We start from the raw sequence: 16696 nt of genomic DNA, 5'->3' as shown, positions 1-16696 counted from the left end.
GACTGGAATGATACTTGGTACTCAAAACACTTACAATGAGGGGTGTGAAGTAAGTATACTCTTGAGTACTTCACTGACTGGAATGATACTTGGTACTCAAAACACTTACAATGAGGGGTGTGAAGTAAGTATACTCTTGAGTACTTCACTGACTGGAATGATACTTGGTACTCAAAACACTTACAATGAGGGGTGTGAAGTAAGTATACTCTTGAGTACTTCACTGACTGGAATGATACTTGGTACTCAAAACACTTACAATGAGGGGTGTGAAGTAAGTATACTCTTGAGTACTTCACTGACTGGAATGATACTTGGTACTCAAAACACTTACAATGAGGGGTGTGAAGTAAGTATACTCTTGAGTACTTCACTGACTGGAATGATACTTGGTACTCAAAACACTTACAATGAGGGGTGTGAAGTAAGTATACTCTTGAGTACTTCACTGACTGGAATGATACTTGGTACTCAAAACACTTACAATGAGGGGTGTGAAGTAAGTATACTCTTGAGTACTTCACTGACTGGAATGATACTTGGTACTCAAAACACTTACAATGAGGGGTGTGAAGTAAGTATACTCTTGAGTACTTCACTGACTGGAATGATACTTGGTACTCAAAACACTTACAATGAGGGGTGTGAAGTAAGTATACTCTTGAGTACTTCACTGACTGGAATGATACTTGGTACTCAAAACACTTACAATGAGGGGTGTGAAGTAAGTATACTCTTGAGTACTTCACTGACTGGAATGATACTTGGTACTCAAAACACTTACAATGAGGGGTGTGAAGTAAGTATACTCTTGAGTACTTCACTGACTGGAATGATACTTGGTACTCAAAACACTTACAATGAGGGGTGTGAAGTAAGTATACTCTTGAGTACTTCACTGACTGGAATGATACTTGGTACTCAAAACACTTACAATGAGGGGTGTGAAGTAAGTATACTCTTGAGTACTTCACTGACTGGAATGATACTTGGTACTCAAAACACTTACAATGAGGGGTGTGAAGTAAGTATACTCTTGAGTACTTCACTGACTGGAATGATACTTGGTACTCAAAACACTTACAATGAGGGGTGTGAAGTAAGTATACTCTTGAGTACTTCACTGACTGGAATGATACTTGGTACTCAAAACACTTACAATGAGGGGTGTGAAGTAAGTATACTCTTAAACACTTCACTGACTGGAATGATACTTGGTACTCAAAACACTTACAATGAGGGGTGTGAAGTAAGTATACTCTTAAACACTTCACTGACTGGAAAGATACTTGGTACTCAAAACACTTACAATCAGGGGTGTGAAGTAAGTATACTCTTAAACACTTCACTGACTGGAAAGATACTTGGTACTCAAAACGCTTACAATCAGGGGTGTGAAGTAAGTATACTCTTGAGTACTTCACTAACTGGAATGATACTTGGTACTCAAAACACTTACAATGAGGGGTGTGAAATAAGTATACTCTTAAACACTTCACTGACTGGAATGGTACTTGGTACTCAAAACACTTACAATGAGGGGTGTGAAGTAAGTATACTCTTAAACACTTCACTGACTGGAATGGTACTTGGTACTCAAAACACTTACAATGAGGGGTGTGAAGTAATAAGTATACTCTTGAGTACTTCACTGACTGGAAGGATACTCGGTACTCAAAACACTTACAATGAGGGTGTGTTGTAAGTATACTCTTGAGTACTTCACTGACTGGAATGATACTTGGTACTCAAAACACTTACAATGAGGGTGTGTAGTAAGTATACATTGGAGTTATCTCTCCAAGTCATACAGCCATTTTGCACTAATCCTTCCTAAGAACTGCCTATAACATAACACATAACACTTTGTACATCAAAGGATGTAAATGAAGTATATAAATTGGACTGACCTTCTCTATTTATAGAGCTGTGCACCTTGTCTAACTGTTGGTCAAGAAATGTTGAATGTTATTTTGAGCTGTATAATGATATTAGTCTGGTTGTATTACAGGGCACAAAAGATTACACTCCCATACAGATGGCAATTAGGGAGAGTGTATTCAACACTATTGTTGCAACCTTCAAACGCCATGGAGCAGAAACCATCGACACACCTGTATTTGAGCTTAAGGTAAGCTACTTTTCTAGATACATAGGAAGAATTTTTGGAATAGTTTAAACTATACCATGAAACTTTTTTTCTTTTTCCAAACAAAATCTGACCTAGTTACATATAAACTATCTTACCTAGTTACGACTAGGGGCTATCTAACCTAGTTATGTAGAGATTATCTGACCTAGTTATGTAGAGGTTATCTGACCTAGTTATGTAGAGGCTATCTGACCTAGCTATGTAGAGGTTATCTGACCTAGTTATGTAGAGGCTATCTGACCTAGTTATGTAGAGGCTATCTAACCTAGTTATTGAGAGGCTATCTGAACTAGTTATTGCAAGGCTATCTGACCTAGTTATGTAGAGGCTTTCTGACCTAGTTACATATAAACTATCTGACCTAGTTATGTAGAGGCTATCTGACCTAGTTATGTAGGGGATATATGACCTAGTTATGTAGAGGCTATCTTACCTAGTTATGTAGGGTCTATATGACCTAGTTATTGAGAGACTATCTGACCGAGTTATGTAGGGGCTATCTGACCTAATTATGTAGAGGCTATCTGAACTAGTTATTGAGAGGCTATCTGACCTTGTTATGTAGAGGCTATCTGACCTTGTTATGTAGAGGCTATCTGACCTAGTTAATTTGGGGGATATATGACCTAGTTATGTAGAGGCTATATGACCTAGTTATGTAGGGGCTATATGACCTAGTTATTGAGAGGCTATCTGATCTAGTTATGTAAGGGCTATCTGACCTAATTATGTAGAGGCTATCTAAACTAGTTATTGATAGGCTATCTGACCTAGTTATGTAGAGGCTTTCTGACCTAGTTATGTAGGGGCTATCTGACCTAATTATGTAGAGGTTATCTGAACTAGTTATTGATAGGCTATCTGACCTAGTTATGTAGAGGCTATCTGACCTAGTTACATAGAGGCTATCTGACCAAGTTGTGGAAAGGCTATCACAAAAGTTTGGCTGTTTGAAGTAACTTGGAAAACTGCTGAAGTTTATGCTAATAAACGGTAATGAGATGCATTTTTTTTATTAATTTCTATAAATATTTTATGTATAAATACATCATGGTCTTGTTTAAAAACTTTTATTTTACTCAAAAAGGAGCTTTTAATATGTTAGGATTGTTATGGTTGACTTTAAACATTTCCTAATAGGAATGTAATCTGTCAGCTGTGAAGTTTTTATATCTTATATATATAATATCTTAATACATTTTACATTGTCATTCCTTCATTCCATTGCAGGAAACACTAACAGGGAAGTATGGTGAAGACTCCAAGTTGATTTATGATTTAAAGGATCAAGGGGGAGAACTCTTGTCCCTCCGATATGATCTGACAGTATCCTTGACTGTATGGTCTGCTGTATTTTCTTTTGTTCTTTTCTAATTTTGTTCAGAAGAAAAATATTTCAGACTTTTGTCCAAACTCAGTTTGTGTAACACTTGATTAAAGCGAAAGGAATTGAACACAGTGTGGCTAGTTATAAAATCAGATATATCAGATATAAAGGATCATACTTGAATTCCCATTTCATGAAATGGAAACAAATTTAAGATCTTTTTTAGAACATGAGCAAGATTTAAATGAATATCTCCAGGTATTCCTGCTTCTTCCGTACCAAAGACACACACCCATCTTGGCTTGATTCTATCCATGCCAACAAGAATTATTTATGTAAACATGCTTCATTGCTTTAATACTTCATATCCTCATCTGAAATAAAGGCCAACATAATGTCATGTCTATAATTCCTCAACTCAGATTACAGGTGCCATTTGCACGCTATCTAGCCATGAATAAAGTATCGAATATCAAGCGCTACCACATAGCGAAGGTGTATCGCCGAGACAACCCAGCCATGACACGTGGCCGGTTCAGGGAATTTTACCAGTGTGTGAGTATTAACAGGAACTTATAGAGGAGACCTGTGACTACAGAACTTTGTTTCTCGGCACACTTCCAACGTTTGGCCACATGAGTTGATGCCATTGCAAAGGATCTGTCATCAACTTTTCATTTAAAAGGCTACTAGTCCATAACAGCAGACCAGAATTAAATCAAATCTGGTCTGGAACATTGTTGGGCAAAGAGAGCTCATTTTGATACAAATCAGGGTGTTATCCCTTTAAAATACTTGTTCTTCCAAAGAAATAGGGATTTAAACCAAGTTTGGTCTGTAGCATCACTGGGCAAACAGGTGAAGTTTTCAAAATCCTTCTCCTTCCATACAAAAGGAGATATTTTGACTAAATTTGTCTAGAGCATCTTTGGGTAAAAGGGATTCACTGTTGTGTAAATGAAGGTTGTGGGCCTCAACCTATAACCATATTTTCAACAAGAGACCAATACACTCTTGTTTCAGCATTGGCTCTGGGGTCACAACCCACCCCTGGGTACTTACTCCCTTAGTCATGGAACAGCTGATTCCCACCCTTTAACCATATAAAGAGTTGCTAGACTTGAAGTGATGAATACACTTCTACCACTGGGACTGGCTACAGTGTTTGGACTGGACCTTGTGGACTGTGGGTCATAACATGGTTACAAAAAATCCTTGCCCCATAACCACAATTAGATTGCTAGACAAAGAAACAAATGCACTCACAGCCTTGGTATCTTGACCACCACAAAGGATTTAGTTCTTGGTACAGCTTACATCTCTTGCACTCTTTGATGCATGGGTTTGGTATTCAACAGATTTTAAATTGACAAAAATAAAATCCCAGGGAACCATTAAGGCCCATGGGATTAATTCATCAAGAAAGATTGCTTATCAATATTGACAAGTAGAGTTATGTGTTTTCTCATCAGTGAGGATGTCTTGCTGGTTATTATGAATGTTGTTGTGTTGAGAGTCAGGTTCTGTTGTACATTTATTTTGATACATCTTTAGTGGAAAAGGAGAATTTAAAGATGCATGTATATACATGATTACATGGTGAAAACTCCTATTTTTGTTGAAGTTTTGTAAAATAATAAGATTACCTTTACGGCCTAAAGGCTATTGTTTATAAACTTGTTTCCCTTCCCTACAGGACTTTGACATAGCAGGACAGTACGACCCCATGATACCTGATGCTGAGTGTATAAAGATTGTAACAGAAATATTATCCAAATTAGAACTTGGAGATTTTGTTATCAAGGTATGTGTTTGCCTAGTTTAATGTAGAGATCAGAGGTGAAGTTTCACTAGTAGAATCACCATGGCTGAAAGAAGTTAGAAAGAAATAGGTCGGAATGATACCTTGCTTTATAAAACCATGATATACCGTAATATATGTTTTTGACTGATTGAGTATTCTTAACTGTTAGTTTTCAAAAAATAATCTTAAAAATACACATTAGAGTTATAAGTATGTTGGTTCAGGGTGAAGCACAAGGAAGGTGTTTTATTCTGTATGATGCTTGTTTTTACAGGTGAACCATAGAAAGTTGTTAGATGGTATGTTTGCTGCTTGTGGAGTACCAGATGAGAAATTCAGAACAATTTGTTCCTCCGTAGACAAACTGGACAAGGTAAGGCATGGGGCTGATCAAAGTCTCATCAACAACTCTGTACAGCGAGGTCTCTCAATAAACCACATCATACAACTAAATCTCTGTTTGGTAAAATATTTCTACACCTAAACTGATTAGATAAGTTTTCTTCAATGATTTACTATGAAAAAGGTCCCTATAAACCTTAAAACGAAGTAAAGATTGTCAGGATGAAGTTGAGATAAGACTAGATTTTAATAGATTTTTGAATTTGACAATTTTGGAATGTGTTGCTTCATTAATCATTTAGAAATATTTTTCTCCGGGTCATGTGAAACTTGTTCCCGTCTGAGTGAACATGTCATGACACATTGTCTATCATCAACTTTTCCTCTAAAAGACTACCAAGTACATGTACTTGTCCAGTTAAACAGTAGATATTTAGACTATATTTTGCACAGTTCATTCCTGGGCCATGTAAACTGATAATTGTATAAATGAACTGTGTGATTTTGAAATTTAAAGAGAACTGCTTAGGTGCAAATAAAGGGATTTTGACCTAATTAGGACAATCTGTGGCCTTATCAAATTCACTAATGTATAGATAAAGGCTGGGATGCCTAGCCTGATGATATTTGGCCAGTAGCATGTTAGGAAAAAGGTCTATTAAATTTGTTTAAATGGATGACCTTGACCTTGACCTACTTTTGATATCACAGGGCATTTGTTTCCCTTTCCGTTTTAATGCCAATTACAGGCTGCTTCCTCTAGCAAAATTTGCTTTAATTTCTCAAAATGAAAAAGAAATTGGATCTTCATTCCCAATTTCAATATAAATGCTTCCTTAATGGTAGCATTTTTTAGAAAAAAACACTGCAGGGTTTAATGTGTTGAAACCTTTGAACAGTTCTTTAGAATAAACAAGAGCGTTTAGGGTTTCTATTTGTCCTGTAGCTTACTGAGATATCAATGGCTGTTAAAATGATCTCAATTCACTCGGAAGGTTGTAATGTATGTTCGAGTAACACAAGTAACAATCTCGCAATAAAGATTCAGAGATTGCAGAGTAATGATATTTAACCTTTATAGTGTTGGCTTGATTGCTATCAGGTTTGTTTTAATTAACTTGACACATATGCCACATCATGAACAGCAGGCCCAATGGGCCTCTTGTATGAAAAACAAAGGTGTTTACATGAACAAGGCTTGACCAGTGTACTGATCTCTAATCAAGCCCTTTAATGGTTTTTTTTAAACAATACTAGGATTTTAAGTTTTGTCAGCTAGAGTTTTAATGATGGTAAATATTTCACTCTACCAAATCCTTCAATGCTAGTGGAGACTGTGTTTAATTTTTTCTAGACATTCTGGGAGGATGTACGGACAGAGATGATCGAAGAGAAAAAACTCGACCCGGAAGTGGCAGATAAAATTGGGATATATGTCAAGCTCCAAGGTACTATTAACTTACTACATGTACAACATTGTACACATGGCTCAATATGTAAACCACAATAAGGTAAGGTCTACAATTAATTATTGTAGGTCTATACAACATTGTACACACCCTGGCTCAATATGTAAACCACAATAATGTAAGGTCTACAATTAATTATTGTAGGTCTATACAACATTGTACACACCCTGGCTCAATATGTAAACCACAATAATGTAAGGTCTACAATTAATTATTGTAGGTCTATACAACATTGTACACACCCTGGCTCAATATGTAAACCACAATAATGTAAGGTCTACAATTAATTATTGTAGGTCTATACAACATTGTACACATGGCTCAATATGTAAACCACAATAATGTAAGGTCTACAATTAATTATTGTAGGTCTATACATATGCCTCAAATGCTTTTGCAATTCTATGTTCAGTATAAGGACATCAAGTACATGTAAAATAAAGCTGGCTGAACCACTTGAGAAAATAATGATGTTTGTATTATAGGTGGCCAAGATCTGATAGAGAAGTTGTTGGAAGACGAGGCCATTAAGAGCCAGAAGGCTGCGGTGGAAGGCCTCCAGGATATCAGCCTTCTCCTTAAGTACTGTAAGCTGTTCGGCATCTCCGATCACGTCAGCTTTGACCTGAGTCTAGCCCGCGGCCTCGACTACTACACTGGTGTCATCTACGAGGGAGTCCTTAAAGGTGGGATCTCCAGTACTGGTGCGAGAGTGTTAGAGGCTTGCCATTCAGTTAATGGTTGTATTAGAAAGCTAATATTTGGCATGAACATTTTTTTTTGAAGACTGATCTCTGGTACTTAACATTTTTGATCTGGTCCCAATGTGAGAAGTTTTTGTTGCAATTCTTTTAGAAGCTTGCCATTCAGTTAATTTTTGGATATGTACTAGGTGCAATTAATTGGCATGAAAGTTCCTGAAGGGTTTAATATTGATGCAGTGCAATCAGAATAAAAAGAAATTACCCAATATGGGGTAAATATTGATGCAGTGGAATAGAAATTAAGAAACAAATTGTGAGATTTTTGCCAGTTTTGGACTGGAATATTTTTTAATCCAAAATCACCAGGTTAAAGTTTTTGTGAATGTTGGGGTAAGAAAGGAGAATGTTTGGGGTAAGTTATGTTTGCCGTAAGATATGTGAATGTTTGGGGTAAGTTATGTTTGCCGTAAGTTATGTTTGCGGTAAGTTATGTGAATGTTTGGGGTAAGATATGTGAATGTTTTGGGTAAGATATGTGAATGTTTGGGGTAAGATATGTGAATGTTTGGGGTTAGATATGTGAATGTTTGTGGTAAGTTATGTGAATGTTGTGGCGAGAAATGTGAATGGTTGTGGTAATTTTGTGAATGTTTCGGGGAAGATATGTGAATGTTTCGGGGAAGTTACTGGTATGTGAATGTTTGCCATTGATAATGTGGAAAGTGGAAAAATGTTATTATAATTTTGATTTTCATTTTTCAAGTCAGATTTAAAATTCCACTAAAAATGGGGTTTTTTTAATCACGGGAATAACGATATAAAGTTTTATTTAAATAAGAGCTGTGGCTTACAAGGGGCAGATGGGAAAGTTTTAAACGATAGTTTTGATTTATTTAATGTTGAAATGACTACTCCATCAGAATTGTTTGACAGAAAGTAAATATTTGATATCACTGACAGAGGAATAATGAAGCATATAAAAGTGAGAACTGTGTCCTCATCACTTGAAATTCCCCTAGGAAGATATTTTACCTCCTGTTTTCACTTAATGTTTTAACAATTAGAATTAATTTTATTACAACTCAGGGGACCGTTAAGTCCTGAGAAGATTTTTTTCCTTGGGCCCACAATATAAGCGTTGATTATTTTTGACTCCATCATTGATATGTTATTGACCATATATACATACCTGTCTCCAACAATGTAATACTATCTGGAGTAGCCACAGGAAATTTGTATTGTAGATAGCTTTGTTATGAAGTGTGTAACAAATATTTTTGTCATTTTGTCACATTCAGGTTTTACCCATGATCCTAATGCAAAGAAAGGGGATGAGTCTGTGTCTGTCGGGAGTGTGGCTGGAGGTGGACGATACGATGGTCTGGTCGGCATTTTTGACCCAAAAGGTCGTAAAGTACCATGTGTTGGTGTCAGCATCGGTATAGAACGTGTGTTCGCCATCATGGAAGCTCGGGCCATTGTAAGTTCATGCCAAGTTTCATGCCTAGGAAAGTCTCTGTTATTAACGTTTGTGTTAACAAAGTGACTTCTCATAGCAATAATATTTATAAGTGTAAACACAGAAACAGCGGGTCGGGATGGCCGAGTGGTTAAGGTGTCTGACTATCTACAATCACTAGCCCTCCAACACTGGGTTGCAGTTTTGAGGCCTATGTGGGACAATTTTCAGGTAGTTGCATTAGGTTGGTGGTTTTTCTCCGTGTACTCCGGCTTTCCTCCACCACCAAAACCGTTAGCTGTTAATAGGACATAAAGCACACAAAAACCCCACCAAAGCACAGAAACCAATTCCATCATAGAAAAGGTCTGCCAATGTGTATAAGTGTAAACACTGATGATTTCTGGTACAGGGGTGTTGTTGGTCCAGATACTTTGATTTTTTTTTTAATTATGTATTTTTATTTATAATGAATTGGGGAAGTACTTCAGTTCAGGAATGCAAGTTGTTCAAAATGAAATATTACAGATTTTAAACTCACAGATTACAGGTAACTGTGATATGGTGCTGTATCTCGGTGTCAGTTTTTCAGTGAATGCTGACATCAGGTTTACATCACTAGCTGTAACTCCTAACTGGTGAACTAAAAGTGTGGAACGTTTGATTTCATACTTCTTTATGTTAATTTGTATCGGTACCTTTAAGCTGTGGACATTATCTATAACTCAGGTTCCTTGCTAGGATTACATAGATATTTTTATCAGTAAGAGCTCATGACATCATGGCTACTACATGACAGCTACATCCTGACTTTTATATCACTTTCATGTTACCTGTAGGCAGCCAAGACAAAGATCAGAACAACAGAAACTGAGGTGTATGTTGTGTCGGCTCAGAAAGGGTTGCTGGAGGAGCGCCTAAAACTCTGTCGAGAGCTCTGGGATGCCAATATTAAGGTAATGCAAGAGGAAATAACCAGCAGCATCATAGAGTGAATATTGCCAATACACTCTGGCAAAATGACTTAACAAGCATTTACCAATAATTATACCAAGGTCATCATTTTTATCAGTTAAAAGTTGCATTTGTACATAGAAAATATTGATAGAAAAATTTACATAGGTCTTGAAAATATTTCCTCATTTAAAAAAAAGGTTCAAGTATTTGTCTGCACTTTCAATTAGATTTCTACATTACCAGGTAACTGATATACAGACATGAACATTCATGAAATTAGCATAAGTGTAAAACCGTCCTGACTTGCTGACTAACTAACATACCCTGTCTCCTGCATACACACACGCAATGCACATACACTACACACATGGAGGCACGTCCTTAAATGACCTTAGCTGTTAATAGGACATTAAACAAAATGATACCAAACCAAACTTTTTCCTCTGGGTTGTAGACTGAGCAAGCTTACAAGGCCAATCCCAAACCACTGAACCAGTTCCAGTACTGTGAGACATCAGGTATACCTCTGGCAGTCATCATAGGCCAGTCAGAGATAGAGAACCAGTATGTAAAGCTGAGCAACACCATCACACGGGACGAGGTAAGTACACATCATGTATACCCCTGGTAGTCATCATAGGCCCGTCAGAGATAGAGAACCAGTATGTAAAGCTGACAAACACCGTCACACGGGACGAGGGAAGTAACCGGCACACGGGACGAGGGAAGGTCATATTGGATTTGATGAATGGGTTGGGTTGTAGACTGAGCAAGCTTACAAGGCCAATCCCAAACCACTGACCCAGTTCCAGTACTGTGAGACATCAGGCATACCTCTGGCAGTCATCATAGGCCAGTCAGAGATAGAGATCCAGTATGTAAAGCTGAGAAACACCATCACACGGGACGAGGTAAGTACACATCATGTATACCCCTGGTAGTCATCATAGGCCCGTCAGAGATAGAGAACCAGTATGTAAAGCAGAGAAACACCATCACACGGGACGAGGGAGGTACACATCAGGTATACCCCTGATAGTCATCATAGGCCAGTCAGAAATAGAGAACCAGTATGTAAAGCTGAGAAGCACCATCACACGGGACGAGGTAAGTACACATCATGTATACCCCTGGTAGTCATCATAGGCCAGTCATAGATAGAGAACCAGTATGTAAAGCTGACAAACACCGTCACACGGGACGAGGGAAGTAACCGGCACACGGGACGAGGAAAGGTCATATTGGATTTGATGAATGGGTTGGGTTGTAGACTGAGCAAGCTTACAAGGCCAGTCCCAAACCACTGAACCAGTTCCAGTACTGTGAGACATCAGGTATCCCTCTGGCAGTCATCATAGGCCAGTCAGAGATAGATAACCAGTATGTAAAGCTGAGAAACACCAGCACACGGGACGAGGTAAGTACACATCATGTATACCCCTGGTAGTCATCATAGGCCCGTCAGAGATAGAGAACCAGTATGTAAAGCTGACAAACACCGTCACACGGGACGAGGGAAGTAACCGGCACACGGGACGAGGTAAGGTCATATTGGATTTGATGAATAAGCTGAGAAACACCATCACACGGGACAAGGTAAGTACACATCAGGTATACCCCTGGTATTCATCATAGGCCAGTCAGAGATAGAGAACCAGAACGTAAAGCTGAGAAGCACCATCACACGGGACGAGGTAAGTACACATCATGTATACCCCTGGTAGTCATCATAGGCCCGTCAGAGATAGAGAACCAGTATGTAAAGCAGAGAAACACCATCACACGGGACGAGGGAGGTACACATCAGGTATACCCCTGATAGTCATCATAGGCCAGTCAGAGATAGATAACCAGTATGTAAAGCTGAGAAACACCGGCACACGGGACGAAGTAGGTACACATCAGGTATACCCCTGGTAGTTATCATAGGCCAGTCAGAGATAGAGAACCAGTATGTCAAGCTGAGAAACACCATCACACGGGACGAGGTAGGTACACATCAGGGATACCCCTGATAGTCATCATAGGCCAGTCAGAGATAGATAACCAGTATGTAAAGCTGAGAAACACCAGCACACGGGACGAGGTAGGTACACCTCACGTCTACCCCTGGTAGTCATCATAGGCCAGTCAGGGATAGAGAACCAGTATGTAAAGCTGAGCAACACCATCACACGGGACGAGGTAAGTACACATCAGGTATTCCCCTGGTAGTCATCATAGGCCAGTCAGGGATAGAGAACCAGTATGTAAAGCTGAGAAACACCGTCACACGGGACGAGGGAAGTAACCGGCACACGGGACGAGGTAAGGTCATATTGGATTTGATGAATGGGTCTACAAATATTTCATTTCATTTTTTTTTTATTCAAGACGGTAAATGAATAGGATTGAATAACAGGCTACGTGGATAACAGTTCTTTTCTGTTAAAGGTGTATAGATGCATTTGTACACAACTGTCTTGTAATTTATAATGAAATGATAAATTGAAAAATGTCAATGGTATAGGGAGATAACTGAAGTTGATTTCAGAAATTACAGGTCAGTCTGTGCTGGATGTTTACCTCACCAGGGTGATAGACCATGTAATGTCCATCCTCCTACTCTAGGTCTTCTGTGGGAATTCACGATCAACACACAGTGATTTGCAGATAATTGAATATTAAACTATCAGTCTAAACATATGTTGGTTTATATAGACCACCATATTTCCTATAGTCAATAAAGGCCTACTGCTTATTGTGTACACTGGCATTGTCACAAATAGTGATGTTTTATTCCATAAATAGCTGATCATACTAACAAAACATTGATCAGAGAATTAATACAAATAATTATCACTATGAGTATCCTCAGATATTAACGCATTGCTTTTACTGAACTACATTTCTATCAGGAAAGTATACGCCTTTTTCTAACATCTCCATGTGAAAGTAAAAGATACATTATCTTTAAAATTTCATTTCAGAAAAACATACCAAGAGACCAAATGATTGCAGAAATAAAGTCTGAGTTGGAGAAGATGACGTAGGAATGTGACACGAGTCTCTGGGACCAGTGCTTTTAACTTATTAAACGGGACTGTGAAGGAAAAACAATCTAGCATCCAAACAGTTCCTGTCCTGTACTACCAAAATACCAAATACAGATATTGGCTTTTTCTTAAAATATCAGTCCTTCGCTCACTGTAAAGGAACAAAGTGGCAAAGCAGCTTTCCAAGAAACATTAAAGTAGTTGGATTACAATAAACTATACTAAATATATTGTAGGATTTTATGTGAGATTCAGGCTTTGGCATAGATACAAACCTTTATATCGGATTGGTACTCAAATATCCTCTGCTGTCAACTCCAAGCTCAAATTTATAATTCCTTGTAATTGTATTTCTGAGCCTGTTTTTGGCAATGTGTACCTTGTCTATACTCAGATTGTTTGATTGTTAATGTCGCTACCATTCAGCTGGTAGATGGTTCCAGATATCAACAGTTCTCTTTGTAAAATATTACTCTTCAGCCATACTTAAAACTAGAATGTTTTATCACTGGGTTTGATAAATAATATCTAAAGATCAGAATTATGTAAAGTTGAGTCATGTCTTTTCTTGTTCTACTGTTTGATGATTCGAGGAGCTCCCTCAAATTTTATTATTCATGAGAAACTGTTGAATAAAATGCTGCAATTGTAAAAACTGGAGATATTTTATAATTTTAGTATCTGCTCACGAGAAAAAAAACATCTTAACACATTGTCAAGTGTTCAGTTGATACTGAAAATAGGTATGCTACAAGTCTTGTGCTGAATGATACTTAACAGATTTGGTAAGTCACACTCTATAACAAGACAACACATGCACAAGTTCTTTCTTTGTCCAGAATCCATGATGTTGCTGTTGAGGAGGCATCATCCCATGAAGATGCCAGATAATTCATGATTAAAGCCAAGCCAGTCATGTTACGAAGTGTTATTACACAATATGTAGATGATCTGATGGAGTAAAGCAGTTGCCCTTTGTTAGAGGTGTAGGGTATTGTTTAGCTTGTACATAGTCTATTGCCACCCCCACAACCTCTATAGGTTTCTCTACCATTGGATAAACCTGCTAGGAGTTTTTTGGTTTTGGTTATCCGCTAGTGGGTAATGCCTTGGGTGTTACTTCATTGGTCAATGCAATCTTTTAATTGTGATGTTATATAACAATGCATCTTATCTTCAATCATGACATTAAGATTCTTTGCAATAGTTTCCCTGATCTGAAACAGAAATAATGCATTTCTGATGAAAACATGGTTTTCTAGACATGATATGAATGTTATGGGAGAAACAGATTCCCAAACTTGTGATGGCTGGTCAACTTGTTTATCTTACTCTCATTAATTAATTTTCACTTGATAAACCTCTTTTTGAAAATTTAACTCGAGTTAGATAAACATGATAACTTACCGTAACTCCCGTTTGTGTTTCAGGGGACACAATGTCTTTTTCTCTGAAGGGTAAATGGGAATTAATGTGGCTGAATCAACGAAGCTTGACTTACTTTTCTGATATTGTAGATCTAGTCGCCACCTTTTGGATGTTATAAATCTCAGATCATTCACGCAATAAATTTGGTAAAAGTTTCTTGACTTGGTTTGTTCTCATTCTCATCTGGAACAGAGTGTTAGTGAGCTTATGCCATTGTGCTCCGTCATCTATTGTCTACAATTAAAAACAACTACTAGTCCAGAATATCTAAAGGGATTTTGACATAATTTGTTATAGAGCATCCATAGGGCAAGGATATTTGATCATTGTTGTATAAATGGAAGATATCGCTATCCCTCTTGGGAACAAAAGGGCAGGGCCGGAGAGTGGAAATGGGCGTAACCCTTTTAACAGCTTCTCCTTCCAAGCATTTTCCTTCTTATCTCAGCTGGTATGAAGTACCAGTGAGCTTATGGTGAGTCTAGGGTCATGGTATTTGATCGTTGGGTACCTGAGATGGAGTGCTATTAAGTTTCATCAAATAAATGACCTTGACCTACTTTCAAGATCACAGGGGTCAAATATGTAATAACCATAAAAGAAATTCTTCTGAATAACCAGGAGGCCCACAGTGATGATACTTGCCTGGCATGAAGTGCTATAGAATTTCCTTAAATGAATTATCTTGATCTACATGTATTTTCAAGATGACCTGGAGAAAATGTGTTTAAAACTTTTACAAACTGAATAACCAAGAGGCCTAGAGTAATGATATTTGGCCATTAGGTACTAGAAATGAAGTGCTATAAATTTTCCTTCAATAAATGACCTTTACCTACTTCAAGGCCACAGTGGTATTATAAATGTAAATATTTAAACAACTTCTTCTGAATAACCAGGAGGCCCAGGGTTACCTTGGAAGTAGTGCTATGAACTCTCTTCAAATGGATGATCTTGACCTATTTTAAAGGTCACAGAGGTCAAATGTGTGAAACCTTCTAAAACCAAATGCATGTTTGGTGATGATATTTGGCAAGTAGCATGCTGTGATGGGGTGCGTTAAACTCTCCTCAAATAAGTGACCTTGATTTTCTTTCAAGGTCACAGGCATCAAATATATAAAACAACTCCTTCTGAGTAACCAGGAGGCTGAGGGTGATGATAGTTGGCTATTAGGTACGCATACCTGTCATAAAGTGCTAATATTTCCCCAAATAAATGACCTTGACCTACTTTCAAGGTCACAGACATAAAAAATGTAAAAACGTTTAAACAACTCCTTCTGCATACTCAGGAGACCCTGGATGATGATATTTGACCAGTAGCATACTGGGGTGGGTAATATGAATTTCCTCTAGTAAACAAACTTTACCTACTTTTAAGGTCAGAGGAGTCGAATGATATTTGTAAAAAAAATAAACAACTTCTTCCTAATAACGAAGAGTGTCTGATAGAGTAATACAAAGTTTCATCAAAGAAATGACCTTGACCTACTTGACCAATTTTTGTGCAAGATATCTTTGGATTGGACATTGCATCTGGTTGGCTGAGACATTCTCAAATAGTTACTGCAGCCATTGACATCAAAATTGGTGCAAATGTTTCTTATGAGGTTTTATCCTTACATTGACATTGTACATCCCTTTCAGAGTAATCTTTGTACAGTCCTGAGATAAACCTACCAACCAAAAATGTAATAAACTACGGCCAATAACAAACTGGGTTCATCACATGAAGGTGATCAGGTGGTGCAGTGGAAAGCGCACTTGCCTTTCACCAAGGGTTGGATTCCCCGATCGGACATGAAAAGGTATGGGGTCACCTACCCGACCACTTGGGTTTTCCCCGGGTACTCTGTTTTCCTCACATTTAGACCCTCCGTGCACTAACATCCGGGCCAACAAGAGTGATAAATTTAAGTTGAAATAACTTGTTTCATAATTGTTATAAAATAAATGAAGTTTATATGAAGGTGATTGGCAATTATTATTGTGATTTTGACATGTATGAAAACACTAT

General features: G+C 37.8%; 1 protein-coding gene across 5 annotated transcripts in view; it reads left to right on the top strand.

Annotated features, from left to right (window-relative positions):
• The window catches only part of LOC110445972 (histidine--tRNA ligase, cytoplasmic-like), a 33567-nt gene extending 18734 nt beyond the window's left edge, over positions 1 to 14833 (top strand). For 4 of the 5 annotated variants that reach the window (XM_021490891.1, XM_021490892.1, XM_021490893.1 and 1 more), the window contains 11 exons: positions 2012 to 2131; positions 3383 to 3478; positions 3909 to 4034; positions 5176 to 5283; positions 5558 to 5656; positions 6980 to 7073; positions 7580 to 7780; positions 9097 to 9278; positions 10097 to 10213; positions 10669 to 10815; positions 13184 to 14833. In XM_021490891.1, the coding sequence (XP_021346566.1) occupies positions 2012 to 2131; positions 3383 to 3478; positions 3909 to 4034; positions 5176 to 5283; positions 5558 to 5656; positions 6980 to 7073; positions 7580 to 7780; positions 9097 to 9278; positions 10097 to 10213; positions 10669 to 10815; positions 13184 to 13246 (1353 nt within the window). In that variant the 3' untranslated portion in view covers positions 13247 to 14833. Of the gene's footprint in view, positions 1 to 2011; positions 2132 to 3382; positions 3479 to 3908; positions 4035 to 5175; positions 5284 to 5557; positions 5657 to 6979; positions 7074 to 7579; positions 7781 to 9096; positions 9279 to 10096; positions 10214 to 10668; positions 10816 to 11810; positions 12203 to 13183 lie in introns of all 5 variants that reach the window. The other variant, XR_002462416.1, reaches the window with a different exon arrangement.
• Positions 14834 to 16696: the final 1863 nt, after the last annotated feature.

Source organism: Mizuhopecten yessoensis, unplaced genomic scaffold (assembly GCF_002113885.1).
Source record: "Mizuhopecten yessoensis strain PY_sf001 unplaced genomic scaffold, ASM211388v2 scaffold2433, whole genome shotgun sequence".
Lineage (NCBI taxonomy): Eukaryota > Metazoa > Mollusca > Bivalvia > Pectinida > Pectinidae > Mizuhopecten > Mizuhopecten yessoensis.
Note: the sequence above shows the minus strand (reverse complement) of the source record. Positions and strands in the feature narration are given on the sequence as shown.